Source organism: Micromys minutus (genome assembly GCF_963924665.1).
Source record: "Micromys minutus genome assembly, chromosome: X".
NCBI classification, from domain to species: Eukaryota; Metazoa; Chordata; class Mammalia; order Rodentia; family Muridae; genus Micromys; species Micromys minutus.
The window spans coordinates 27,613,500-27,633,954 of record NC_137970.1 but is presented as its reverse complement, the minus strand read 5'-3'; the positions used below and the strand labels follow the sequence as shown (position 1 = coordinate 27,633,954).

Sequence of the window (20,455 nt, the reverse complement as noted above, 5' to 3'; positions counted from 1 at the left end):
GCCACCAGACAGTGAAAGACACAATACAGCTGAATCCTTCCTGGACTTTCTTCAGTCCTGGGATTTGAAACAACTCTCACTTAGCCGATTTGTAAGTATATATCTTATCCTCAGCAACTCATGACAGTATCATCTCCCTGAAGCTGCTACAAGCTTTTAAAAAGGTAAAAGTTCATGTCTTTGGTCTGAATATTTGTGTCATCTGTACATTAAATTTGATAGTGAAGCTTTATAGAAAATTAATTAGTAAAGCACCTACTATTGTTTCATGGTTGTTGCTTAAAATCTTTTATCCCAATCTTAATTAAATTAACACATGAAGAACAACAAGTGTTCTTAACTGCCATCTCTCCAGTTGCCTAAAAATTTTTGTTCAGTGACTAAAGGCACTTTCTCTGCAAGCATGAGGACCTGGGCAAATGGTAAGCAAGGACAACCTCAAAGTCTTAGTGAATCATACAGAAGCCAATCCTGTGACTGTTCAGAGAAAGTTGTGTCTTTCGGCTCAGTCTGCAAAATGGACATAAAACACAGACAAGAATATACAAAATACTTTCTATGTGCTCCAGTCATGTAAAGATAGGTCTACTTCAAATATTTTTTCAAGCAAAAAAGTCAAGATGCTTGGTATCTATAAGCTCCCTGGCCAATGTATTCGGTCCAGAGAGTATGGAATGAAGTGTAGGATCACATTAGCAGCTGTACCAGGACTGCACAACACCCTCAGGACACTGTCACTTCACACATTCTCCCACTTTGGCTCTGGCATTTCTCCAGAATCATTTCAAATTCCTGAACCAATTCAATAAATCAATCATATCAATAAAAGTAAACAGAAGTAGATAATGACAGATGTCATGAGAAATTTCACAAAAAAAGAGAAAAAATCAAAGTGAAATAAGTTGACCACAAAACCCAAATTCTCTGTGATCCAACCTATCAAAGAGTAGTAAAATACAAACAAGTAGAAAGCTGTAGAGTCTTTACCAGAGATAAGGAGTAACAGGGAAGTGGTAGTTGTTTAATCAGATTTTCCATTTTATAATGGGATGTGGGAAATTTCTAGAAACTGCATGTACAACAAAATGAATAGACTTAACACTACTAGATTTCAGACATGAAATGGGTAAGAGGGGAAATTGTATGCCATATGAATTTTATGATAAAAATTTCTAATTTTAGATGATAATTTTAAAAGTCAAATTAATTTTAATTACTTTAATCCTATATCATTATTTCAACATATGACATAAACTGGTGAAGGAAGTTGATATAACACGAGGACATAAACACTCTGACTAGCATGCTCAAATCCCTAGGTTTGATTCCCAGCAAGCCAAAATATAAACATAAATCAATGAAATATTTTATATTTGTTTTTAGTGAAAACTATTCAAACTCAAATGTAGTTTTACTCTTACTGAATACCTCAACACTTGTCATATTTTTAGTGTTCAGGAGAAACACATGGCTCTTGGCCACCATACTGGAATGGATAAGCCACAAGGAAAACGGCCCACTGTGGTCAGAAATCTGTACTTAATAAGAACTATTATAATGTTAAATGTGAACAAGTAGGCGAGTTTACCTCAAATAATACAAAAGATACTTTGTATGTAGTTATACTTTATACAGATCATTAAGATACACTATTTGAAGAGTTTTGACTTGCATGTATGTGTATGTCAGAAATAAGATAGGGAGAGAACCAACATCTAAATTAAAATACCAAATTTTCTTTCATGCCCCCTTGCTCCTTTTCCCCACATTTAGTATGTAGTTTCCTGGTAAGATCCAGAGCTTTTACTATATAAAAGAGTCAAAGATGGGCCAGCAAGATGGCTCAGCATGTGAAGATGCTTGTCAGCAAGCCTGACAACCTGAGTTTGAGCTCTGGGACTCATGTGGTAGGAGGTAAGAACCAACTCCCCAACATTGTCCTCTGAGATCTACACACATACGAGAGCACGTATACACGCACACACACATACACCTAAATGTAATTTTATTCTTTTAAAGGTAAAAAATTCTACCATAGAGTTCTATAGCAAGCATAAATAAACAAAGGTGAAAGTGCTGTTCATAAGGTTGGACATGACCTTGAGGAGAGAAGATATAAGGAAAAAGCTGAGGTCAAAGGTTTATGTGAAAAGAAGGCATGCCTAGAAAACACAATCAGTCAGCCATACAGTTGGGGAATCACTGTACACAGGGAATTTGTTCAGAGCAGCTCTAGATCCTCATAGGAAGGCTGAGAAGGGGAGAAGGTATGAAGGAAGCTGCCATAAGAGCCACTGAATTTTAAAAAGAATTGAGATATTAGACAAAGCATTAGGCAAAATGGCTCAATTGACTTTAGCTAAAAGGGAAATCCCAACACAATACCGACTATTCAAATGTCCATCTCTGCTAAGGGAAGGAATGACACACACAGCAGGCTTACTTGGTTCCGTCCTTACCCCCTGGGATTCTCACTCCACCCTGGCCATCCTATCCACCCACCCTAAGGAGTTATCTTTTCTACAAAGTGCTTGTCCCACCCAAAAATGTCTCTTCTAGCTTTCAAAGATAAAGTTTGCCAAATAAGCAGTTCGCTGAGTCTACCCCTCCCCACCAGCCCTCTGTGCAACTAGAGAATCTCTGTTTCTGTTTTTCTTGGATATAATTCTTGTTTGAAGAGAAAAAAAAAACAACTAAAACAAGAATCACTGCTCCAAAATTTTTCCACCACACTCAGGATCTAAAGGCCAAGGAGGTGACAGGATTAGAAACCCCACTACGCCTAAAAGGCTTGATCCTCATCTTACAGGCAACTCAGTGTTGGTACTTCCTTGCATATTAGACTGGACAGTTTGTTATGCTGGGGGAAAGAACCTTGTTCCATACAGTGTCGGACATTTAGTACCATCCCTAGCCTCTGCCCACTACATGACTGTAGCATCCTCTCCACTTTATGACAAATAAAAATGTTGGCATAAACTGGCTGAAATCTACTTGAAGGTATGAAGTCCCCTGGGTTGAAAGTGGCCATTTTCCAGCCAGGAACCACAAGAGTAAGATGGTTTGCCTAAGAATCTTTGCACTGGTAGGTTTGAAATTATAACATGGCTCACAAATTTTGTGATTTCATAGAACAGTAAAAATTTCTACAAGCTTACCAAGGACCAGCATGAAGTTGCCACAGTTTGACTTTGCCAAGAATTTGAAGCCCAGGTGTCATTTGGGAGGCTGAAGTAGTTGTATAGTCATAGGCTCAAGGCCAGTCTGGGCCAGAGATAAGAAGCAGCCTCAAAAACAATGAAGTGTTTTGCCCCAAGCCATAACTCATTAAAAGGATACCTAACAATAGGGGGAAACTTTTGGAAATAAACATATTCATGCCATAAACAACTCATCTTTCCCACTAATTCTCTCTCTTTCAATTGCAAATTGCCAAACTACTGACAGAGTATGAGCCATTTTGGAGAAACACAGTCCTATAGACAACAGGAATCAATCATACCATTGCATTAGCAGGGCTGAGATCCCAAGGGAACTACAGAAAAGACAACAAGGGCTCTGTTACCTGGAGAAGAGCAGGAAAATTCATAACTTTATTTCCTGTGCCCTAACTGAAGTCTAACCCTTCTTTCCACTAAGCATGGAGGCAGCCAACTCCTGTGGGATCATTTGATGTCGTTACAGTTAGAGACATGTTCATTACTGCTCTGCGGGTATGATGGCTGTTTCAACCACTGCGGAAACTTTTACTGAATGCATTTAATAAAGAAGTATGTATGTTGCTATAGATGTGTTAATTGATTTCCTTTATAATCCTATTCCTTTGGACATATTTGAAACGTAGTTCTGGGCTAGAATGGAGGTTGGTAGAAAACTATATGCTTAGTATGGCTAAGGCCCTGGGTTTGATTCCAGGACCCTAAAATAAAAATAAAGTCCAAGAATAATTCAATTTCCAAAATGGTTTGGTGGCACCCACAAAAAGGTTAAGAATCCTACCCCGAATGGAGTCTAATCCTCCCTTAGTCCTCACACATGTTCAGTCACCAGAAAGAAAAGACAGCAGGAATTCTTTGTGTTCCATAACTCATACTCCTATTCACCTGGTAAACTGTTCATTTAACAATTTAACTCTAGTTGTAACCAGGGTAAGGCAACAGAAATTCTTAGTATCAACATTAGGGAGGCATTATCCCATAGGGTCATGTAAATGCATATTTAACGCTTAAACAATACTGATATTATGTGCTCCCTTAAATAGTATGCCCTGTGTGGAATATCATGAAATACATATGCAAAGTTCTCGGAAATGTTTCACATGACTTTCATGAGAAGTTATTCTCAACCTTAATTCTATGGAAGAATCACCAACAGAGCTCTCAAAAGTCCCACTACCCTGGGGGCCCAGGGTAATTAAATATGAATCTTGCATCTTTTCACTTTGTATTTAAAGCACTCCAGGAGATTCTCAAGGGAAACATAACAAGCAGACTAGAAGGAGTTCTGTACAATCTCCTTAAGCACTTCCGGGGAATCTGAATTCTGACTGATTATTTTAGAGTGACAAATGATTAAAATGCTTTCCCGGGTGTTACCACCTGGATCTTCAGAAATCCAAGAAGATGAGGAGTGCAGCTAACTGGTAGAACCCTTGTCTCACATGCACAAGAGGCCCTGGGTTTCATCCCAGGATGAGAAAGAACCAAAAAAGCAGAAGAGAAGTCTTGAAAAGATAAATTTATTCTGCCAAACTTTTGTAATCCTTAAGTTCTCTGAACAGCTAATTCAGGAACACAGGCTTAAAAGATGAGCACACAGCAGTGGAGGATAGAAAGACAGCCAGGTCCACGTCATTCTTTCGTTATTCTCTCCTAATCCGTAACAGAGCCTAAAATGATATTACTGGCACCTCAAGTGGAAATTAAATGGGATGTTATTATTTTGCCACAGTTTGGAGAATTCCTGTTCCAATGTCATCTTGCTAAAGAATAAAATGTATCTTAACTAGCGGAAAGGCTCTAATCCCAGGTCATATTTTCTCCATCTGAAAAAGAAAACAGAAACTAAAGCTACCTGGTGAGTTTCCTTATTTTATTTAACAGAGAAGGTAAGAGGAAGTGAGGAGAAATTCCACAAAAGCTTACAGAACATACCTTAGACAGACCAAAAAGAATCACACAAATAAGAAACCTGTTGTAGACAATAAAACATATAAATATGAGCTACTCACCACACTTAATACTCTCTGTCCTCACAGGGAGGCCAGACTGTGCTGCAGCAATCAATTTCAGGGCAACATAAAACTGTGTTGGACCAAAATAACCAACCCGCTTTGCACCACACAGTTCTGTGATCTGAAACAGACAAGAAAAATGATACTGAAGACCTCATTTCATAACAGGGAAAATGAGGTAAAGCTATATAATGAAACCTTGACATTTTCACAGTATAACTAACCAAAAAGTATCCCTGGGAACCTACAGGTATGCAATGGTTGAATGGTTCCCCCCACCTCTGGTTTGCAAAGAGGTTTTTTATTCAAATCTTTAATTTCTGCCTACTCACAATGTTTCAGAACTGATTATTCCTCCTCTTTTGAAGACAAAAATAAAGATGACAAATGCTGGCTGTTCCTCTTCTTATAAAGAATGGGTGACTTTTCAAGGGGGTAGGTTCTAATGTACAAAGTCTACAAAGTCACTGGAGTGGAGAGAGCACAGATTAGTCATTACCACTCCTTATGTGTTAGCTTGCTTTGCCAAAATTGAATGTAAACTGGTCAAGGGATAAAATTCAGCGGTAGCACACTTACCTATGATACACAAAGCTTTAGATTCAACCCCAGTATCACAAAAATAAGGTTAACAAGTAAAGTAATTTCTTAGTAAATTACACCCCAGGTGCCCACTTCAGAGAAACACAAAAGCACTATGCACATGAATATTTCACAGTACAATAACTGATGGTCCTGTTCTGTTCCTTTAATGAGTGCATCTTCCTTCACAGCTAAACTCAACTCAACTATTTCTCTTCTACAGATCCTTCCTAAACTCTTTGGTCTAATAGTTTATTTTTCCAGTACATTCCAAAAGCACTCTTTAGAAATGTCTAAAAATACCCATACCATGATACATTGTCTTAGAAGTATTTCAGGGAAAAAGGGGAAGACTGAGCATGTGGGGAAATCAGGCAGAAGCAAGAGTTAATCATTGCTGAAGTTAGGTTCATGATGGTTCATTCCAATTTCTACACTGTACATTCTACTCACATTCTCTCTCTCACTCTGCCTCCCATTAACATGAATTCTCTTCAAGACCAGGGACAACTTTGTTTTACTTCCTAACACACAAAAAAACAGACACCTAAGATACAGTCAATTCTCAATCAAGTGAATGAAACTTACACTCAAAATCAAATGTACAGAAGTTTCATTATCTGTCCACTTCTGGGAATATGGAAATTACACATCTTAAGTTATAGATGAGGCTATACATGGAAAACATGAGCAACAACATCAATGTCATTTCAGCAACAAGATTACATCAAATAGACAAAGATACAAACTGCCCTTCTATATGAGATAAAGACCTATAGAATCCTTAATGTTCATAGCTACCTAGTGCCAATTAAGTCCCCATTCAAGAGTCCCCTACATAAAAACCAATGTGTCCTTGCTTCTTTGCTATTTAGGCTTGTCCTTCAAGCTACCCAATGACTGATGTTAACTCTGAAGTCTTATACAATTCCAAGACACTATGTTAGACTTTTCATTGCGCTAACAAAGTAGCTGACACAAACCACTGAAGTGGGGAAGGCTTCAGTGACTTCAATCCATTGTGGACAGTTTATCAGGAGGCAGAAGACCTCCCTCTCCGGCAAAGAAGAAGCAAGAGAAGCAAATGCACTATTGGTACTGTTAATCATTTCCATTCTACCCCATGCCATCTTGTCCTCCATGTCCCCAGTGCCCAGCACAAGTATGGTTTTATCTTGGCTGTTTCCTGGGAATCACACTTCATGATGTTTGCTGTACACTTTTCTACTTAATAAATACTACTGGTTAGTTTATACAGCCTGCAGAAACAGAGCAGTTCTCTCTCATGTTGTAATTACCTTTATCAGTAGCTTTAGCTATATCATATCATATAGCAAAGAGTTCCCACAAGAATATAAGAGATTTTGAACTGCTCTGTTCCCCGCTTATTAGGCTAGGAGAGGACTGGTTCACACCTAACTCTTCATCCTTATTCATCATTGCCCTGAGACTCAGAGTATCTCAATGATGCCTTGCCACTCTAAAGATCTGCTTTCTTGTGCTCAGTACACCCTAGTGGATGTCAATTGGCAGACTCAACAACAACAACAACAACAACATGGAAGAGAATTTGAAGAACACACTCATAGGTTGTACGTATTTTGGCCCCTTAGGAAACAAATGAAGAGGCAAATCAATTACACACTGGCTTTCCATTTCCCATTTATTTATTTATGCTTTCTAATGTCACTTCAATAAAAGAAGTGACACTCAAGAAAAGATGAACTCCTATATCATATTGCTCAGTATATCATACTGTAGTATAAGCCCAAACCAAACCACCTCACTAAAGAGAGAGCAGACAAACAAGGGTTAACTGTGATATCAGACAGCAGATCTTATTAATCTTTTTCTATGATTTATGCATAGCAATAAAATGTGCATTAAATAACATTATAATAGGATACCCCCTAGCTATATACAAATAAATCTCCCAGGTCAAAAAGTTAAGTGAGATATTCAAGGTCCCAAATTCAGACAGCATCAAACTACATGTGATAAGGCTCAAAGTTCATATTCTGTTCATTATATCAAGGTTGGAAAACTACTGCTGCTCTTGATTCAGCACACAAGCTGAAAATGGTCTTTACAGATGATTGTTTCACAGTTTGTTTGACAATTGCACATACTAACTCAGAATTTCATTAAGGAAAATGTTATCTCTGACACATTAATTACATTCTTCTTACTAGTAGATGTGAATTATTCTTCTGAGGTAGTTTTGGCTGAGAATGCAGCTTTGTGGGTAGAGTTGGCAGTCTCTATGAAAAAACCCTGGGTTAGATCCCCAGCACCACATAAAACTGTATGTGGTAACATGCCTATAGTCCCAGCATTCATGGAGGGTGAGGCAAATCAGCCAGGTGATGATGGTACATACATTTAACACCCCCTCAAACTCAGGAGGCAGAGGCACATGGGTCTCTGTGAGTTGGAGGCCAGCCTAGTCTACAGAGTTAGTTTCAAGACAGCCAAATCTACATAGAGAAACCCTGTCTCAAAAATAAAGTTGAAAATCAAATGTCCTAATTCCTATGTAACTGAGCGATAAACAAGTCATCTAGGCTCCATTAGTAACACATTTCAAAACAGCATTCCTAGTTGAGGGATGGGGCCACGCACCCATCTCAAAAATATTAAAACAGATGTTCCTGTCTAAAAGAAATTCAGGGACAAAGAATAGAACAGATAATGAAGAAAAGGCCATCCAGAGACTGCCCCATCTATCCCATCTGCAGACACCATACCCAGACACTATTGAGGATGCCAAGACATCCTTGTTGAGAAGAGCCTAATATAGCTGTCCCCTGAAAGGCTCTGCCAGAGCCTGACCAATACAGAGGTGGATGCTCACAGCCAACCATCAGATTAAGCATGAGGACCCCAATGGGGGAGTTAGGGGAAGGACTGAGGAAGCTGAAGGGGTTTGCAACCCCATGGGAAGAACAATGTCAACAAAGCAGACACTCCAGAGCTCCCAGGGACTAAACCACCAACCAAAGAGTACACATGGAGGGACCCATGGCTCCAGCTGCATATGTAGTAGAGGATAGCATTATCTGGCATCAATGGGAGGGGAATCCCTTGGTCCTATGAAGACTTGATGCCCCAACATAGGGGAATGCTAAGGCGGTGAGGCAGCAGTGGGTGTAGGGGAGCTCCCTCATAGAAGCAGGAGGAGGGGAGATGGGATAGGGGGTTTCTGCAGGGGAAACCTGGAAAGGGGATAACATTTGAAATATAAATAAATAAAATATCCAATTAATAAAACAAAATAGCATGCTTTGAAGAGAGCTTCTACTTTTGCAGATGTAGCTAAGAAGTGAGTGGCCTTTCTGGTAGAGGAGTGGGAAAAGGACCAGTTACTGTCAGGGAGACCCTGGTGTCTGCATGTAAAGAAGGCAACATTACATATGGCTTCTACTTGGCATGAGTGGTATGTGTGGCTCAGGGCTCGGCTTCCAGCAACTTGGAACCAACCCACCCTGTTTCTCCAGCTCTCCAAATGATCCTGTGACTTACCTTAAACCCTTACCCCATTTTGCTTGCCCTAGAGTGAATTCTGCTGTTTTCTGTAAATGATCACCAATTAACAAGGAATGAAGAAGTACTCTAGGTAATCAGTTTACCTCAGGATAAACTGAGAAAATGACATGGTGCTCAGCAGTTAGCATACTGAGGATCAGATCCCTTGCAGGGTGTGAACACACAGTTTAAAGATAAGCCATCCCTGTAAATTGCAGCTTATAAAATTAGCTGCTGGCTGCCTCTAGAAAAAAAGCACAGAAAAAGAAGCAACAGTTTACTCTATATTATTTTATATCTGTACATACAGAACCATATTTTTAAAATTTAGTCAAGTACAAAGAGCAAGAGACAATGCCAAACACCAAGTCAGCAAGAAGTGTCATAGAAATACACCAGAAACATTCCCATTCCATCTGCTATTAAGTGCAACTTCAGAACAAAGTGTCCAATGGGACCAACCTTCAAGAGTTCCCATTCAAGCTCAGACTTCACTCACAAGCATGGGGCTCTTTCCTCTGAGCTGTCAACACAGTACAAAGCAACAGTTTGCCTTATTGAAGACAGTCTATCCAGATGACTATAGAGGAGGCATCTGATGTGCTTCGGGTTCTGATCTCATCTATTAGAAAAGCATTCAGACTAGATAGAGTGTAAGTCTCTGTCAAGTTCCCCAAACATTCTATGCTTATGAGGAAAATCTAAGAGGGGTTTAACCTTGTGCTCTGGTACTTATAACTTGCATCTTGCATTATGGTTCTCAGTGCACATAATACAGGTTCCTACAAGGATGAAACTCTCTTAAGGTTAAGTTTTTCATTTTTAATTTTTTGTGTACTCAGGCAGAGGTAAAAGAACAACTTTTAGGAGTGGGCTCTCACCTTCCTTTTGTTTCTGAGGCAGTCTCTCTTGTTGCTCCTGCACTCACTGGATCCTCCAGGCTGACCTTCTGGGCCTTCTATGTGTACCTCCCATGTCAGGGTAATGTGTTGGCAATACTGATGCTTGGCACTGCATCCAGGCCCTATGAGGATTCTGGGACTTGAACTCAGGTCACCAGTCTTATGCAATAAGTGCTTTTACCAAATGAAACATCTTCCTGTGCACAAGTCTTGCATTTTAAAATCATCTTGCTCTTTCCCAAAGCACTCATACCATTAACTTGTTGGGCTCACAAAATAAATATACTAATTACATTTGTAGTTCTTCATGGCATGATGACAAAACCCCATATGTGGTGTTTTACATCTTTGGATAGCAAACTGTATGACTATCAACCAAAGCAAATAAATACATTTTTGTAACTTACGTAAAAAGAAGTTGTATTTTATTAAATATTTTACTTAGTATACAAAAATGGTTTTTAATTATGACATTTCATACATCTTTATTATTGTATCTTGTTCTTACCTACAATTACCCTCCACAATCCCTCCTCCCTCTACCTTGTTGGTCTCCTACCACTGCCAATATAGTTCCCTCCTTCTGTTTTACTCTGTGTGTGTGTGTGTGTGTGTGTGTGTGTGTGTGTGTGTGTGTGTGCTTAAATTGGTATTCTGCATATGAGGGAAAACATTTATTGTTTGGCTTACATCATTTAACATGATTTGTTATGTTTGGCAATCATTTAACATGATTTATATTTCCATCCTACAAATATTAGAAACTCAAGCCCCTCCTTGAGAACCTTTAGACCATGTGACTTTGTTTCAAAGCCTGTATTGGATACATGTCAAAAGTCCACCATAGCTGTTTTCAATTTGGTAGTTTCTTTTCTCTGAATACCAGGGACCTTTATGCCATGCTTAGCTTTGCAGTCTGTCAGATGTACAAGTCCTCTCCCTTCTTCCAAGACTCCCTAGACTGTACCTCCTTGAAGGATCTTGTATATCGCCGTGGAGTGGTTTTTAGGTTGAGAGTGTGGAAAGTAATCATCTCAGTGAGATTTGTACAGGGGGCGGTCTTCTTACTTCCCAGAACTCCTAATTAACCAACCTGCTGTGGGATACAGTTAAGACTTGTTGAGTTCTATAGCAGTGAATAGTAAATACTTAGCTCCAGAGCTTGTTACACCTGCGGACCTCAGACTCATAGATATCAAACTACAGTATTATTCTCAGTTGATGAAATGTGCTCTTGGCAGCTGAAGGTGAGGGTTGTTCCCAGCTGAGCTGAACCTCATGCAGCCTGGACTTTCTAGCTTAACATGTGGTTCTCTAACTCTCCAAAACTGCCTTTGAAGTTTGTCTCTTACCCCTGAGCCATGATAGGTTACATTTGGGTGATCTGACTTCCTATTTACCTTTTATACATCCTGCCAGTGTAGCTCAGTTTAAACCAGAAGGCACCTAGTCATATTACCTTGCAAGTCATATAGAATACAAAATGGGATTACCTTTCTATTACTGACACACTTCTGGAAGACCCAATCTCATCAAAACTGACAACTAAATGTATGTTCAAAAATGTAAAATGTTCAAATTAAAACACTGAGATTTCATCTCACAGCAGCAGAGTAGGTTATCAGGCAAACAAATGATAAATAAATAAAGGAAAGGATGGAGTAAAGAGGAACCCTTATTACTCCTGAAAGGAATGTAAACTGGTGTGACCACTGTGGAAACCAGTATGGAGGTTCCTTAAATAGCTAAAAATCCTTTTTAAAAATCTGCCTTCTGCAGTGGAACTGCTGCTAAGATGTGTTTATTTGTAAAGAGCCTCATGGGGAAGACTGTCATGCTCAAGGTTGAACCCTCAGACACTATAGAAAAATGTAAGGCCAAGAACCATGCTTAGGAAGCCATTCTTCCTGATATCATTGATGATGGGGTTCTCTTGTGACTTTTTTCAACCAGGCCTTCTTTGACAAGCCAATGCCATGGCTTTCCAAGCTACTCAGGTTGCAATGAAGTGGAAGCTTATCATTCCAAGTTCAAGGGTTCCTCAGAGCTGGCACAAGCCAAGGAAGAAATAGGATCCAACCACACAGAAGTCATCAGGGGAAGATGGGCCATGAAGTGAACTACCAAGTCACAGGGTGCCCTCTCCATCAATTTAGGAGAGAAGAACAGCAAGCGCCACAGTAATAAAATTTACCAAAGACAAACTGTGCCAGGCACTTGGCCTAAACACCAGGAACTAATGAAATGAAGGAGACATGACATACGCACAAGCAATCTTGACACCAGAACTGAATTAAAATGCAATTATAGCACAGATTACAAGAGAAAATGACTTTCAGGATTCTGGCTCAAGTTTCAGGGCTTTGCATATCACAGAAAGTTCTGTGCAGCTGGAAGTAGAGAAATCTCAGGTGAATGCAAATGAACTGCCAGAATTATACAAAGCTTCTGCTGGTTCTGGCAATTCAGACGCAATGAACAAGCCAAAGGATTAGCATTGCAGAGAGGTCGTTTTCTGACATTTTTAGTGCTTTTCGAAAGTAAAAGCCAGGTTTATGATGCATGACTTTCATCACAGCACTCAGGAAGCTAAGACAGGAAGATCACCATAAATCAGAGGTCAGCTTGGGCTACATAGTTAATTCCAGGCTAGCTTGAACTACAGAGTAAGACCCTGTCTCAAAAGATAAAAAAAAAGAGCTAGGCACAGAGTTGCATGTTTTTACTTCGAGCACTGGAGGCAGAGGCAGGCAGATCTCTATGAGTTCGAGCCAGCCTGGTCTACAGAGTATGTTCCAGGATAGCCAGGACTATATGTTTTAGATAGTAAAACAGTAAAATTATAGTTTCAGGTTTTTTGGAAATTTTCCAAGTTGATTTCAATACATTCTATATTTCGTGCATATTCTGGGCACATGTTTCTTTTTCAAAGAAACTAATACTTTAATAAGAATAGGACAAATCCAGGCATTTCTAATGAATGGAGTACTAGTATTATACAAAGATCTTTGGCATGATGAGAGAATGAATAAATGCAAGTTCAGTCTAGATTGTAAAAAGTTCTACTCTTGACCCCAAATCCAAATAGACTGAAGGCTTCTGTCATAGAGCTAAACTTATTCTAGAAACACCAAACTTAGATGAGCTAAGCAATCTGACTTCAACTAGCTTCTTTGACAAGTTCCAAATGAAGGCCTTCTCCAGATGTTACAATAACAAACACACTTCTCAACTTCCTGACATCCTAGAACTATCCTCTCCGACCCCTGAAGAGCCCAGTGGCACTAAATTTGGATAAGGAACTTCTTCCATATTCAGGATCATTCTCACCAACAGCAGGGTCTCATGACAAGCACAACACTCCAGTCCTCTATACCACCGGGACGTAACCACATGGATGTAAGTGTAGCTCAGTGTCCTGAGTTCAAATCTTAGGAAGTTGGTCACTAGAAAAGTGTCAGCTTACTAACCCCAGAAAGCTCTGAACACCCCAGAAACAACTCATAGACTATATCAAGTTCAAGAAAAACAAAGGCCAAAAAAAAAAGAAAAATCATTATGCTTAATCATTACCCACCAAGAAAACTTTGACTATTTCCAGGTTACATCTTGTTTTACATGTACTGTATGCTCATTGTAACTAGTAAGATTTTAATGTATACTATCAAACCTTTAAAAATTGAGTACTGACAAAAATGTATTCATATACTTTTATGCAAAAATGCTTTGAAAATCTGTACATTTATCTTTGTTTTTTAAAATAAAGTTGTTCAATTAAAAAAAAAAAGAAAGAGAAAAGTGTCAGCTAACGGTGAGGTATAGGACAAGTGGAGAGATGAGAAAAAAGCCAAGTCCCAGAGTGTTGAAACAGTTGTGGCATGGGGGACTTTATTACAGAATTGGCTTGGTTATTAACTGAGAGACTAGTTGGTGCAATGTAGCCATTAAATCCATATCTTATTTGTTTCATTGAGATGACAAAATACTATGACAAAAGTAACTAACCTAAGGAAGGGCTTATTGGGGCTTGAAGTTTGAGGGTGCAGTCCACCAGGGCAGGGAGTCATTTCTGCAGGTGTGTAAGGCAACTAACTAGTCACTGTACCCACAGTCAGGATGCAGAGAGAGATGAGTGCAGGAGTTGCCTGGGTGATTCTAAATACTATCAAGTTGGCAGTCAAGACTGGCCACCATAGTGGCAGAGTGCTTCCCTAACAGTATAAGGCCCTAGATACCATCCTCCAAGCAACACAAAATAAACAGGAAATAAAACCAAGTGCCACATGAAGCAAATCCATTGTGCAACTAGTCAACCTATAGGCTCCCTGAGGTATAAATTATTCAGTTCCCATGGGTAGGACACTATGGAATGAATGGAGTATCTTTGGGCCCGTAACAGAAAGATGTACTATTCCTACCTCAGTAGCCAGAGGCACATGCAAGTTAGGCCCACCATCACAAAATGCCCACCAGCATATATCTATGAAGGTAAACAAGGCTGAGGTACAGCCACAGAATTGTTTCCTCTCAATAGAATATGAAAACAAACTACAAATCTGGCCTCATCCACTGTGTTGTAAAGAAGTAACGAACACTTCACATTTTTCTTTTGGCTGCCCAGCATCAGAATATTCTCAATATTCATGAATTTTCCACTTGTTTTCAACTAAATGAGCTAAAACTGTCAGATACTTTCTTTTGTGTAAGTGTGTGGTGCTGGGGAATAGACTCTGTAGCCTTCTGCATGTTAGACAAGCACTCTATCACCAAGCCACATCCTCAGTCCAAATACTTTCCTTAATTCTTCAAAGTCAAGGTCTAGACACAGGACTAACCTTGGCAAGATACTATCCATATGGGTTTTTGAGTCCTTGACGTAAACTATTAAAAAAAAAAAAAGGTTGGATATGACACCAGGCTCCAAGTACAGTCCAACACCTGTGCAATAATTCCTGTTGTAGTAGGGGCATCCTATACCCACTATCTAGAATACCAGCACCCTCACTGTGTCATTTCTATGGTGTGATCAGGCTGTAGTTCTAGCAATACTGCCCTTTATGTGTGCAGCTTTCAAACATCCTCTGAAGCTTTCCTAGAGAAAAGTAGAACTAGAGAAATTCCTACTAATAGTTCCTTTTCTCTTTAATTAGCTACAATTATTTCTAGATGCTGTTATTAGGAATGTTTGGTGTGACAGAAGACAGGTTAAAAGTGAGCCTTGAACATCCAAGAGCTTCCAAACCTAGCTATATCAACTATCAACCACTGGATAATAAATTACCCCCAAGTACCTTAAACCAATACTTCTTCAGTTCAAAATTCTGGAGCTTGGTAATTTGGGCCGAATTCAGCTGGGCAATTCTGTTATTCTGGGCCAAACACCACTGATCTCAGATGGGCTCACTTATGCTTCTGCAGGTGGCTATCTGGTTGGCTTGGTGCCGCTATTTTCCTTCACATGTTCTCTCTTCCTGCAGCCCAAGCCTGTGGTTTTTCCACATGGTGGCAGAGTTCCCACAGCAGTAAGAAACCAAAATGATTCTTCATATCTGGGATCAAAGCCTACATAAGGTCACTTTTACTGTAGTCTATGGTCAATCCAAGGTGCAAGGCCAGTCAAGAAGGTAAGGCTTAGGAATAGTCTCCACCTGTTTGATGGGAAGCATTTCAAGGCATTAGAAGGCATTTTGCAGAGGATGGTCTTGTCAAGCATCAATGAGAGGAGAGGCCCTTGGTCCTGGGAAGGCTCGATGCCCCAGTGTAGGGGAATGCCAGGGTGGGGAGGTGGGAGAGGGTGGGAAGGTAGGAGTGAGTGGGGGAGCACCCTCATAGAAGCAGGGAGAGGGAGAATGGGATAGGGGGTCTCCAGAGATGAAAACCAGAAAGGGGATAACATTTGAAATGTAAATAAATAAAATATGCAATAGAAAACCCACATACCCATTGAAACTGAGCAACTTTCTACTCAATGATAACTTGGTCAGGGAAGAAATAAAGAAATTCAATGAAAATGATGACACAGAATACCCAAACTTATTGGACACAATAAAAGCAGTGCTAAGAGGAAAATTCATAGCACTCAGTGCCCTAGTAAAGAAATTGGAGAGATCCTACACTAGCCACCTGAGAGCTCTAGAACAAAAAGAAGCAAACACACCCAAGAGGAGTAGACGGCAGAAAACAGTCAAAATCAAGGCAAAATCAACAAAATAGAAACAAAGAAAATGATGTAAAGAATCAACAAAACCAAAGGATTTTTTTAAATCAACAAGATAGATAAACCCCTAGCCAAACTAACTAAAGGGCCCAGAGAGGATATCTAAATCAACAAAATCAGAAATGAAAAGGGAAACATAACAACAAAAATAGAGGGAATTTTTTAAAATCATCGGATCCTACTACAAAAACCTATACTCAACAAAACTGGACGAAAATCTAGATGAAATGGGTGATATTCTACACATATACCACAGAACAAAGTTAAATCAAAAGCAGGTAAACTATCTAAACAGGCCCATATCCCATAAGAAAATAGAATAAGTCATTAAAAAAAGAAAAGCCCAGGGCTAGACGGTTTTAGTGCAGAATTCTTCCAGACTTTCAAAGACCTGATACCAATATTCTTCAAACTATTCCATATAAAAGAAACAAAAGGAATAATACCTAATTGATTCTACGAAGCCACAATTACTCTCACAATTACTCTGATACCTAAACCACACAAGGACTCAACCAAAAAAAGAGAACCAGACCAATATCCCTTATAAATATCAATGCAGAAATACTCAATAAAATTCTCAGAAACCAAATCCAAGAACAGATCAAAACTATCATCACGATCAAGTAGGCTTCATCCCAGGGATGCAAGGCTGGTTCAATATATAAAAATCCATTAATGTAATCCACTATATAAACAAACTCACAGGAAAAAAAATCACATCATCATCTCATTAGATGCTGAAAAAACATTTGACAAAATACAACACCCCTTCATGTTAAAAGTATTGGAGAGATCATGAATTCAAGTTCCATACATAAACATAATTAAAGCAATATACAACAAAACAACAGCCAATATCAAATTAAATGGAGAGATACTTAAAGAAATTCCACTAAAATCAGGACAAGGATGCCCATTCTAGCAATATCTATCCTATATAGTACTCTAAGTTCTAGCTACACAATAAGACAACAAAAAGAGATCAAGGGGATACAAAATGACCAAAAAAAGTAGGCAAAGTATCACTATTTGCAGATGATATGATAGTATACCAGAGAACATCTACAGCTGATAAACAAGTTCAGCAAAGTGCTAGATGTAAGATTAACTCAAATAAATCAGTAGCCTTTCTTTATACAAATGATAAACAGGTTGAGAAAGTAATTAGAGAAACAACATCCTTTACAATAGTCCCAAATAATATAGAATAATTCGGGGTGCTCTCTACTCCTCCCTGTTCCAGAGACAGCCACATCTTCTCCTGCAGTGCTAGCCTCGTCCCTTAGACAAGATGGTGAAGGTCGGTGTGAACGGATTTGGCCATACTGGGCACCTGGTTACCAGGGCTGCCTTCTGCTCAGGATCTGGCAAAGTGGAGATTGTTGCCATCAACGACCCTTCATTGACCTCAACTACATGATCTACATGTTCCAGTATGACTCTACCCATGGCAAATTCAACGGCACAATCAAGACTGAGAATGGGAAGCTTATCATCAACAGGAAGCCCATCACCATCTTCCAGGAGCGAGATCGCGCTAACATCAAATGGGGTGATGCTGGTGCTGAGTATGTTGTGGAGTCTACTGGTGTCTTCACCACCATGGAGAAGGCCAGGGCCCACTTGAAGGGTGGGACCAAAATGGGTCATCATCTCTGCCCCTTCGGCCAATGCCCCCAGTTTTTTGATGGGTGTGAACTATGAGAAATATGACAACTCCCTCAAGATTGTCAGCAATGCATCCTGCACCACCAACTGCTTAGCCCCCTGGCTAAGGTCATCCATGACAACTTTGGCATTGTGGAAGGGCTCATGACCAAAGTTCATGCCATCACTGCCACTCAGAAGACTGTGGATGGCCCCTCTGGAAAGCTGTGGCATAATGGCCGTGGGGCTGCCTAGAACATCATCCCTGTATCCACTGGTGCTGCCAAGGCTGTGGGCAAGGTCATCCCAGAGCTGAATGGGAAGCTCACTGGCATAACCTTATGTGTTCCTACCACCAATTTATCTGTTGTGGATCTGACGTGCCACCTGGAGAAGCCTGCCAAGTATGATGACATCAAGAAGGTGGTGAAGCAGGCAGCCAAGGGCAAACTAAACACCATCCTGGGCTACACTGAGGACCAGGTTGTCACCTGTGACTTCAAAAGGAACTCCCACTCTTCCACCTTTGATGCTGTAGCTGGCATTGCTGTCAATGACGACTTTGTGAAGCTCATTTCCTGGTATGACAATGAATACAGCTACAGCAACAGAGTGGTGGACCTCATGGCCTACATGGCCTCTAAGGAGTAAGAAACCCTGGACCACCCACCCCCCAGCAAGGACACTGAGAGCAAGAGAGAGGCTCTCAGTTGCTGAGGAGTCCCCATCCCAACGTGGCCCCCAACACTGAGCATCTCCCTCACAATTCCCATCCCAGACCCCCATAATAATAGTAGGGCCCCAGGGAGCCCTCCCTACTCTCTTGAATACCATCAGTAAAGTTCCACTGCATCCACAAAAAAGAATAATTTGGGGTAACTCTAACCAAACAAGTGAAAGATCTGTATGATAAGAACTTCAAAACTCTAAAAAAATAAATCGAAGAAAATTTCAGAAAATGGAGAAATCTCCCATGCTCATGGATTGTTAGAATTAACATAGTAAAAAGGGCCATCCTACCAAAGGCAATCTACAGATTCTATGCAATCCCCATCAAAATTCTAACTCAATTCTTCATAGAACAATTTGCAAAATTATTTGTAATAACAAAAGAAAACCCATGATATCAACAACTATTCTCAACAATAAAATAATTTCTGGGGGAATCACTATCCTTGACCTTAAACTCTACTACAGAGCAATAGTGATAAAAGCTGCATGGTATTGGTACAGAGACAGACAGGTTGATCAATGGAACAAAACTGAAGACCCAGAAATAAAACCACACACCTATGGTCACTTGATCTTTGGCAAAGATGCCAAAAATATACAATGGAAAAAGGAGAGCATCTTCAATAAATTGTGCCAGCCTAACTGGCAGTCTGTATGTAAAAAAAATAAAAATAGACACATACTTGTCACCTTGCACAAAGCTCAAGCCCAAGTGGATCAAGGACCTCAACATAAAACCAGATACACTGAATCCAATAAAAGAGAAAGTTGAAAATAGCCTCAAACTCATTGGCACAAAGGTAAAATTTCCTAACCAGAACTCCAATTGCTCAGGCTCCAAGACAAAAAATTGATAAATGTGACCTCATAAAACTGGACAGCTTCTATAAGGCAAAGGACATAGTCAATAGGACAAACCAGCAATCCACAGATTGGGAAAAAAATCTTCGCTAACCCCACATTTAATAGAGGGATAATATCTAAAATACATAAAGAACACAAGAAGCTAACCACCAAACAACCAAATTTTTTTTAATGGGGTATAACACTAAACCAAGAATTCACAACAGAGGAATCTCAAATGGCTGAGAAGCACTTGAAAGTCCTTAGTGATCAGGGAAATGCAAATCAAAATAACCCTGAGATTCCACCTCACACCAGTCAGAATGGCTAAGATCAAAACCTCAGGTGACAGCAGATGCTGCTGAGGATGTGGAAAAAGAAGAGCACCCCTCCATTGCTGGTGGGATTGCAAACTAGTACAACCCTCTGGAAATCAATCTAGAGGTTCCTCAGAAAATTGAAAATAGATCTACTTGAAGACCCAGCTATATCACTCTTAGGCATATACCCAAAAGATTCCCCATCATGCCACAGGGGCATGTGTTCCACTACATTCATAGAGGCTTTATTTATAATAGTCAGAATTTTGAAACAACCCAGATGTCCCAGAACAGAAGAATGGATACAGAAAATGTGATTCATTTACACAACAACACACTATTCATCTATTAAGAACAAGGACATCATGAGTTTTGCAGGCAAATGGATGAAATTAGTAAATATCATGCTGAGTGAGGTGACTCAGACCCAAAATGACATGCATAGTATGTA

General features: G+C 39.8%; 1 protein-coding gene across 9 annotated transcripts in view; it reads right to left on the bottom strand.

Annotated features, from left to right (window-relative positions):
- Positions 1-20,455, bottom strand: part of REPS2 (RALBP1 associated Eps domain containing 2) — a gene marked incomplete at both ends in the record, with an annotated part of 213,101 nt that overhangs the window by 139,398 nt on the left and 53,248 nt on the right. For all 9 annotated transcript variants that reach the window (XM_080910746.1, XM_080910748.1, XM_080910752.1 and 6 more), the window contains one exon: positions 5,231-5,354. In XM_080910746.1, the coding sequence (XP_080766872.1) occupies positions 5,231-5,354 (124 nt within the window). The remainder of the gene's footprint in view (positions 1-5,230; positions 5,355-20,455) is intronic.